This window comes from Phalaenopsis equestris, unplaced genomic scaffold (assembly GCF_001263595.1).
Source record: "Phalaenopsis equestris unplaced genomic scaffold, ASM126359v1 Scaffold000268, whole genome shotgun sequence".
Classification (NCBI taxonomy): domain Eukaryota; kingdom Viridiplantae; phylum Streptophyta; class Magnoliopsida; order Asparagales; family Orchidaceae; genus Phalaenopsis; species Phalaenopsis equestris.
In genome coordinates, this window is record NW_018164710.1 from 116,392 (window position 1) to 125,968 (window position 9,577).

General features: G+C 33.2%; 1 protein-coding gene across 2 annotated transcripts in view; it reads left to right on the forward strand.

Moving 5' to 3' along the window:
- Positions 1-6,892, forward strand: part of LOC110024703 (proline--tRNA ligase, cytoplasmic) — a 55,714-nt gene extending 48,822 nt beyond the window's left edge. For both annotated transcript variants that reach the window (XM_020724815.1, XM_020724816.1), the window contains 2 exons: positions 6,093-6,186; positions 6,463-6,892. In XM_020724815.1, the coding sequence (XP_020580474.1) occupies positions 6,093-6,186; positions 6,463-6,527 (159 nt within the window). In that variant the 3' untranslated portion in view covers positions 6,528-6,892. The remainder of the gene's footprint in view (positions 1-6,092; positions 6,187-6,462) is intronic.
- The last annotated feature ends 2,685 nt before the right edge of the window (positions 6,893-9,577 follow it).

Genomic DNA, 9,577 nt, shown 5'->3' on the forward strand with positions numbered 1-9,577 from the left:
CATCTCTTTCCCAACTGCACCATGCTCTTCTAGCCACTCTCTTTCCCGTAGCAGCCCCCTTCACACCCCCTGCCAACTAGCTGCCACTTCCCCATATGCAGCCAGACCATCTAGCCCTCCATACCAGTATTTTTCCCTTAAACCGCAACATTAGCACCCTCAATCGAAGCCCTAGTTTTGGTTTGTGTCGTGTCTTTATGTTATTTCTTATTTTATAGTGTTTTTGGTTGTAATCTCTATATGGTTTCAGTAACAAAAATTACAGTTCCGTTGTCTTTTGGGTTAAACTCCAGTATCATTTGGTATTAAAGTTAGTTTACCCCTAGTCTTATCTTAGGGTTTCTAGCACCCACCAGTACCCAACTTTTTTTCCACCCAATGTTTTTCTTTTCCACACCTCGACACACCGTCCTCCTACCCCCACACAAACTCTAATCTTACCTCCTAGGAGGCAATCACCAGAGCTCGATTAGGAGTTTACCATGGACGAGATCCAGCTGGAATTCCGTCCTGCTACAACGGTTCACTGAACTGGAGGAAGGGATCAAGGAAGAGGTCACCGACAAGCGTGGTAGTGAGATCCGAACAGGAGAGGGAGGAATACCCGAATCTCTTATGTAGGAATGATTCTTGTGAAGAAGAAGACAGATCACGACACTTTGACATACAATATCAGAGGAGGTTGAAAAATGAATTGCCTGTTAGAGGATGCAGTGATGTAGTGACTATTAGAAGATATAGAGATGGAATGCCCGTTGAAGAATATAAACATGAAGTGTTTGTTTGAAGGTAAAGAGGCTCAGGAGGGAAAGTGGATATAGTGGATTTCAAGGGGAGAATGAATCCGAATGATTTAATATAGCGGTTGCAGGATAAATGACGGAGTAAGATTATTACTTGGGAGAATATGAAGAGAGAGTTTGGAGCGACATTATCTACTCTCACACTATCGTTAGGATCTTTTCTTGATACTCCACTGCCTACAAAAGAGGGACCTATCAGTGGAGTACACAACAGAGTTTATGGAGCTTAAGCTGATATGTGCTCTGTCGGAGTCAGAAGAACACACAATAACCAAGTACTTGGGAGGCTTGAAGCCCGCCATTTATAATATGATACAACTACAACCTTACCAGTCATTGGGTGAGTTCAGACTTTGGCACTGAAGGTGGAGAGCCAGTAGAAACAGAGCAAGCACCCATAGCCATTTAGGCAACCAGTTGCTGTTGGAGAAATCAACAGGGGAACGCCTCATGGAGTTGAGAAGGCTGGTCAAAAAAAGTCCAAAGCCAAACGAAGCCCGAGAAGTGTAGCACACCCACTACAGTTCCGGTCAGGAAATGCTTCAGATGCCATGGATATGGGCACATTGCCTCTAGTTGCCCGACGAGTCGAGTTGTATCATTTACTGAGCAAGGTGTGGTAGAGGAAGTCAGCGACAAAGAGGCAGCTGAAGAATAGGGTGACTACCATATTCCACCGAATGAGGCTGAGATGCTAGTGGCTCGACAGGTCCTACAGACCGAGACAACAAGGGATCAAAAGTGGTTTCACCACAACATAGTTTACGCCCATTGCTCTATGAAGGAAAGATATGTAACGACGAGCCGAGTTGTATCATTTACTGAACAAGGTGCAGTAGAAGTTAGCGAGGAAGAGACAATTGAAGAAAAGGGTGAGGAGTACCGTCCTCCACTGGATGAGGTGATATGCTTGTGGTTCGATGAATCCTACAGACTGAGACAAGAAGGAATCAGAAGTGACTTCACCACAACATATTCTGCACTCCTTGCACTGTGAAGGAAAATGTATGTAACTTCATCATCGATGGAGTAGCAAGAAGTGACATCTATATAGATGGTGGACAAGTTGAGCTTTATAATTCAGAGACTCTCCCAAACATGCTTCCTAACGTTGTTTGAGTAAGGAGAACAAAGTTAGCATTGAAAGGAGATGTCTTGTGGAGTTTTCAATTGAGAACCAATTGCAATATCAGGTTTGGTGCTACGTGATGCCATAGATGCCAACTATCTTTTGTTGGGGAGATCATGACAGTTTGATCGTCGTACTTAACATGAAGGGTTCCAGAATACGTACTCCCCCACGGATGTCAAGCCCATAGTCCTACTTTCTATGTAGTTTGAGATTGCAGTTGCCCTTGCCAAAAGGATATGTTTTGGTGATCATAGAGGAAAGCATGATAGAGGCATCGTTTCGAAATACATGCCATTTTATATAAAGAACATGTTAGGTCATCATGATCGATACTTTACCACCATTGCCGCCACCGTTAGAGGGAGTTCAACCTGCCCTCATGTCAGGTAGGGCTGAGCTAACCTGGGACTATTTTTGGGTGACTCTGTAGGGTACACTTGACACAAAGTCCCAGTTCAGTTCAGTAGTACATTCTCATATGGTTGGATTGATATGCATGACTACTTGTAAGTGGGGAAAACTCCTCGGGTGTTTTGGGAGATAGTGCAGTCGACAGTAAGATCCAGGTGCTTCGTGGGTTGCAGTCGAAGATTCATCTCCGGGAAGTTACATCAACTCAGCTAGTTTGAACTTGCAGTAAAAAGCTTCGATGAATGGGTCCAAGCTCCTCCAATCCCGAGAGACTGATGCAGGCGTAAAGGAGCCTCCGGAGCCTATCCCACAATTTCTTTGTTTGGACCAAACGGTCCATACTGGAAGAGGCCCGATCGGCGCTTCCATATTGGTTTGGCGCCTCCTTTCCATAAGGGGATTTAATCCTAGTTTTCTAGGGTTTATATATGTGATTCATGTGTTGTTTTAGGTTTTCAGTTTTTTATTGCATTTTTGTTAGGATTGCCGTAAGTGTCCTCTGGTCTCCCTTTTAGGGCTATATCCGAAGGCGGGTAGTGCTCCGACTGTGTCTTGTCTGAGGTGGTGATTATTCTCGACTTTTCCTGTCTTCCACAACTTTACCTCCGCTGCCGTCGCCGTCGCGGTCACCGCTGCAATCATCCCTCTCCCCAAAGACTGCAACCTTGTTGTCTCCTTGCAACCCAATCCTTCTTCCTACCCATTCAGCCACCTAGTCCACACACCTCTTTCTAGCCTCCAAATCCTCCCAGTCTCCCTGTCCATTTCCTGACCACTTTCACAGCAGCCCACTCCTCCCCATCCACACCCCACCCTTCCAGTTGCCGTCTTTCTTGTGGCAGCCCCGCTTCCCAGCACCTGCCAGTCAGACGTCAGTTCCCCTGCTGCAGCCAACCCATCTAGCCATCCGTGCCACTATTTTCCCTTGACTGTAACACCAACTCCCTCGACCGAAGATCTAGTTTGGGTTTGTGTTGTGTCTTTATGTTATTTCCTATTTCCGAGTGTTTTTGTTTGTAATTTTTATTTGGATTTAGTAATAAAAATTGAAGTTCCATTGTCGTTTGGGTTAACTCATGTATCAAAACTATAAATCAAATTTTCATAAAAGAAACTGTGGGTTTGAAATAAAAATATGGAATTTACATATTGGAGGAGTCGGAAAACCTAAAGTTGGTGGTGTATGTTATAGTTATGCATGCATATTGAGCAATTGAATTGAAAGATTACTATTCCTGTAATTTCAATTTTATTTATTGTCTTTTAGCAGAAGTTTAATTTTTACTATTTCTTTAAAATAATAAATTGCAATGATTTTCTTTATATTGGGAATGGGTTGGATTCTTTTATTTTTCTTTGGGAACAACTATTTTTGTACTTGATAGTAGTTTTGAGCTTTGTGGTTATTAGGTATACATTTGAACTTTTTTTTTAAGCATTTTACCCATTTGGCATTTAGGTATTTCCTTGGAAGTCTTTTGTTGTTCGATGCCTTGAATTTCTTGCTTGTTGTGATTAGATCTCTATCAAGTGTTGGATGTTGAAGTTCTTGCATCCTCTGCCATGGTTATGATAAATGTTATTGGAGATGGGACCTTTTGTTAGTGGTGGGTTCAATGATTGTGATTTATGCTACGATTTTAGCTTCTGTATGGGTTGATTTTGTTATTCAGCTTGTTGGTTGTGTGTTTTATATTTTTCTTATCATGGACGGTTATTATTGCCCAATTGAAGTGAATGTTTTTTGAGGTTATGGGTTGCTTGACTATTTTCTTATATTAATCTAAGAGAATTTTGTGATTGTTGAATGGGTCTGACCCATGTTAAAACTCAAATAAAGTATTTCTAGATAAATTTTATTTCGAAGTGCAAACTTTAGTTGTTGTCTTTGATATCAACTGACAAAAGTTATTTGGGAGATTATCTCTTTGTTTAAGCAGCAAGCTCGATTTAGTGACTTATTTTCATTTCTAAAATCTTGTAATCTATTTGTATTCATGATTGATTATATGATTTCATGTTTTTGAATTTCTTCACATTTTTTTTAGTAGAATCTATTAACTTATCATTTATGTAGATTTCTTGTTATTTTTTATCTTCATCTAAAATATTGAATATTTGTTAAAATTAAGAAATTGCTACCTTTAATTTGTACCTGTTTATTTGTTTTTGTGCATCTTCTTGCTGATTTGCTTTTGAAAACCATAGATCTCAGTACATCTTATGTCGGATTTAGTATTGGAGCTTAAGGTTGTGTTGTAATTTTAAGTAAAAAGTTAGACATTATAATTAGCTTTGTTGATAAAATATTAAAATGATGAAATTTAGACAAAATCAATATAAGTGTGAATTTTGTTTGTGTCAATTTTTGGTTGAAGTGTTAGGTTCGGGTTTGAATATGAAAATGACTAGACATGAATATAGTTATTAAAATGACTAACTTTTTACTACAATAATACCTTCTCTAGTCATTTTCATATTTAAATGAATAGGTCGAATGAATATAAAATTCTTGTTTTTTTTTTGTTGATCAAAATATTGTATTATTTACTCTAGTCATTTTCATATTCAAATGAATAGGTCGAATCAGAATATAAAATTAAGAGTTTAGATTTGGATCTACAATAACGCTTGTGATCTTAACATGAAATTGGAATTAAAGTTCAATTAGACTCTGAGTCTATTCTTGATCATGCAAGTGAACAAATCATGTCTGTTAAAACATATAAATCTATTAAAGAATCTAAACCTTTAACACCTGATGAAGTATCTATCAATATTTTTGCTAACTTTACAAGTATACGATTTTCAATTTATTGTATGATTTTTCTTAGTTTCAAATTTCTACACATTATTTCTGTTAGAAGGCTATGATTTTTTTTTTTAAATTTTTAATTTTCATCTAAGGAAACAAAAATTTATCAAAATTAAGAGCTTGCTGCTTGCAAAATTTTCTATGCGTCTACATGGATATGTGATTTGTTGATGCAAATTGCTGCCAATTTAAATTTTGTTATTTCTTTTGATCTGTAGAATTTTTATGGAATTCTGTATATTGCATGTAAACAGAAGTAGCGCGCATCCATAGCCTTTTGAATGTTAGTATTTTTTTTTTGCTTCATTTTACTTTTTGCTAAATTGTTTTAGTTTAGAACTGTTCCTATCATTTCAAGGGGTCAAGGGTTGGTCGATTCAGTTTTATTTGTATGAATATTTCACATTTTTAATTTTACATCAAGGTACCACCCTTAGGAAAATAATGAGTTTTGGAATTTGAAAAAGTTTGATAGATACTGTTCTTGATGGTGTAATATGTATTATAACTAAACATCCAACTGCCAATTTAATCGTGGTTAGCAGTCTATAGTTACAATGTATGTCTTTTTGAAATGAAAGTTTATTTATTTAAATGACAGTTTGCTAGAATTGGGTTGCTACTCTAAATTTGATTTATTTAAATGGCAGTTTGCTAGAATTGGGTTGCTACTCTAAATTTGACCACTGAAATACAGTTCATAAGCGACCTGTTCTGGAAACTCAAGGGAATTTTATAGTTTTGAAATTTTTGTGAATATTGCAATGCGCCAGGTTGCCTCTGTGGATGGCTTGATTTACATTTTAGACTTGAGTATATTATTTATTTACAACATTTTTTGTTCCACTATTGTGATGTGCGTTTTCCATGGAAACAAACAGGTTCATTCCTGTTTACTTATGAGCATGTTTTGTGCATGTTAATCTTGTAGGAAGTTGAGAAAAATGTGAAAACACGCACAAAAGGTGAACTTGGATCTGCCAAGACATTATGCACTCCTTTTGATCAGCCAAGTCTCCCTGAAGGTAAAAATCAAATTATGTACATGCTTGAATCTACCAGAAAAATAGAATTCATAATCATAGCAGTAACAAGCTACTTTTATACAGTGCAATTGAACATACTTTTCATTTCTCTAAAATAATTCAATTAAGGGCTTTCTTATTTGCATGTTGGGATCTAGCGAGCATTAAATAGTGAAAAAGATCAAATCCAAATAATTGGTTCAAGTATTTTTTGATCTATTTTAATTCTTTGATTAAGCATTGTTTCTCTGATCACATGCAATCTTTATGTTGTAGGGACTCTCTGCTTTGCATCAGGGAAGCCAGCCAAGAAGTGGACTTATTGGGGTCGAAGCTATTAATTATGGCTGATTTGCTAAATTTACTATTCAATTTTTCACGCTTGTTGCTTTTTAAGAATTTCTTCTTCTGATGCGTTTACTATACCCATCTTCAAATTTTATTCAGCTAGTTTTGCCTTGTTCTGTCTTTGAAAAGTGTCTGGCTATGAAATGTTTTACGTCCCTCTGAAACGTCATTCCGGTCTGCCAAGATTTTGTAACCCATTTGTGACATTAAATGACTAGTTTATTTCGATCATCATTATGTGTCAACATTGCCGCAGTACTAACGGTGATTCTTGTTTTTTAAAGTTTTTTGTTTCCTGTTTAGTACTCTGGTAGTGCAGTGCCTGGCTTTGCTTGGATTGAAAAAATATCCGATGAAATGAAATGGATGCAGATACTGTATGTGTTGATGTTGAATTTATAAATTTTGATATAAGATTTCTCATAAATATATATTTTTTTTCCTTCCCCATTCGATAATTCATAGCATTCGAGCAGAACCCAAATCTTAAATTTAGGTTTCAATTATTTTTGAACTCATGGTTTGATTTCATTAAAGATGATTATTGTAGTCTTTATTTTTGTTATCGACTTGTTTGGTTTGCTTAAAAAAAACAACTAAAAAATGCAAAATGCAAGGAAATTGTTTTTTGTTGTTTGGATAGATGCATGTAGAGAAAATAGAAAGAATGCATTATGAAGTAAATTGAGAAAATGTTTTTTGTAGATGTGAAATGCATTGGAAAGATGATTTTTTTTTTTGGACTTATAATTCTCTATTTTTTGCAAACTTAAATTAATATGCTATACTTTTTAAATAGATAAGAATAATTAAATGAATTTGAGAAAATTTGATTTAATGTTGTGATTTGATTAGGTTAAATTTATCTTAGTTATGATTGTTCATGTCTTTTAGAAATGTGTTCATCTTTATTACTCATTTTCATCCATTTAAATTAAACCAACAAGTTACAAAAACTGGTGGGCACACTTACATCTAAATATTAGGAAAAGTTAATATTTCACATGCTATTAAAAAATAGTATAAATGAATATAAAAACATTAATATATATGATCATTCACAATAACTTAGTGTTTTATACGTTTTACTATATCAGTAGTATTTCTATATCATATGTATGTCTACGTAATCGTCATAATAGTAACCAGCGTGAACAAATAAAAGGGTCATCATAAATTAAAAAATAAAAGTATTCACCTTGAACTTAAAAAATTCTTGTGCATGTAAAAATATTTTCGCTAATTTATTATAATTCAATTTTATTGTTATTGAAACATTTTTAATTAATTTTTAAAATATTTTACATATTTAATAATTATTAGATTCTCATTGTTTAGTCATTGCTTATTAAGTCATTTATTTCATTCTTTTAGCATACTTTTTCAAGTTGTGAAACTCTATACCTATATTTATTTAAATACCATTAATTAATTTATTTTTTATTTTATGATTGGATTATCACCATGATTTAACATTCTTATTTGACATAACCTCATAATTTAGTTATTAATAAATTATAATATATTTTATTGTCAAATTTGAGAATTTATATGTGCATACATATGTATAATTATCTCACTAAATATTTGTACTAGAATTTAAATTAATTATATTAATGAATCCTCTTGATATTTTAAATTTTAATTAGAAATTCCTTTTTATATGTTAATTTAAATTTGATAATTTCATTCTCAAAACAAATAAAGTTACTCAAAAGAAAACTTTGAAATTAAAAATACATGATTTTAATTAAAATTTTAAGTGAATCAATACTTTAAGTAGGTGTTTAGCTGTCTCTTGGATTTAATTTAAGTAGGATTTAGTAAATCCAGTAAATCTGATTCTAGCAAATCCAATTATGCTAAATTTAAATTTTAAGTTTGGCGTTATTTCCGTTAAATCTACTTAAATCTACAATCTATGTTTGGCATTTGTTTCAGGATTCAACATGAGGCTATCACTAATAAATATGGCTGCTTGAGGACTTTCCACAATTCCTCTGGTGGGCACACTTACATCTAAATATTAGGAAAAGAAAATATTACACATGCTATTAAAAAATAGTATAAATGAAAATAAAAAACATTAATATATATGATCATTCACAATAACTTAGTATTTTATACGTTTTACTATATCAGTAATATATCTATATCATATGTATGTCTACGTAATCGTATAATAGTAACAAGCGTGAACAAATAAAAGGGTCACCATAAATTAAAAAATAAGAGTATTCACCTTAAACTTAAAAAATTCTTTTGCATGTAAAAATATTTTCGCTAATTTATTATAATTCAATTTTATTGTTATTGAAACATTTTTAATTAATTTTTAAAATATTTTACATATTTAATAATTATTAGATTCTCATTGTTTAGTCATTGCTTATTAAGTCATTTATTTCATTCTTTTAGCATACTTTTTCAAGTTGTGAAACTCTATACCTATATTTATTTAAATACCATTAATTAATTTATTTTTTATTTTATGATTGGATTATCACCATGATTTAACATTCTTATTTGACATAACCTCATAATTTAGTTATTAATAAATTATAATATATTTTATTGTCAAATTTGAGAATTTATATGTGCATACATATGTATAATTATCTCACTAAATATTTGTACTAGAATTTAAATTAATTATATTAATGAATCCTCTTGATATTTTAAATTTTAATTAGAAATTCCTTTTTATATGTTAATTTAAATTTGATAATTTCATTCTCAAAACAAATAAAGTTACTCAAAAGAAAACTTTGAAATTAAAAATACATGATTTTAATTAAAATTTTACGTGAATCAATACTTTAAGGGCGTGTTTGGTTGTCTCTTGGATTTAATTTAAGTAGGATTTACTAAATCCAGTAAATCTGATTTTAGCAAATCCAATTATGCTAAATTCAAATTGTAAGTTTGGTGTTATTTCCGTTAAATCCACTTAAATCTACAATTTATGTTTGGCATCTGTTTCAGGATTCAACATGAGGCTATCACTGATAAATATGGCTGCTTGAGGACTTTCCACAATTCC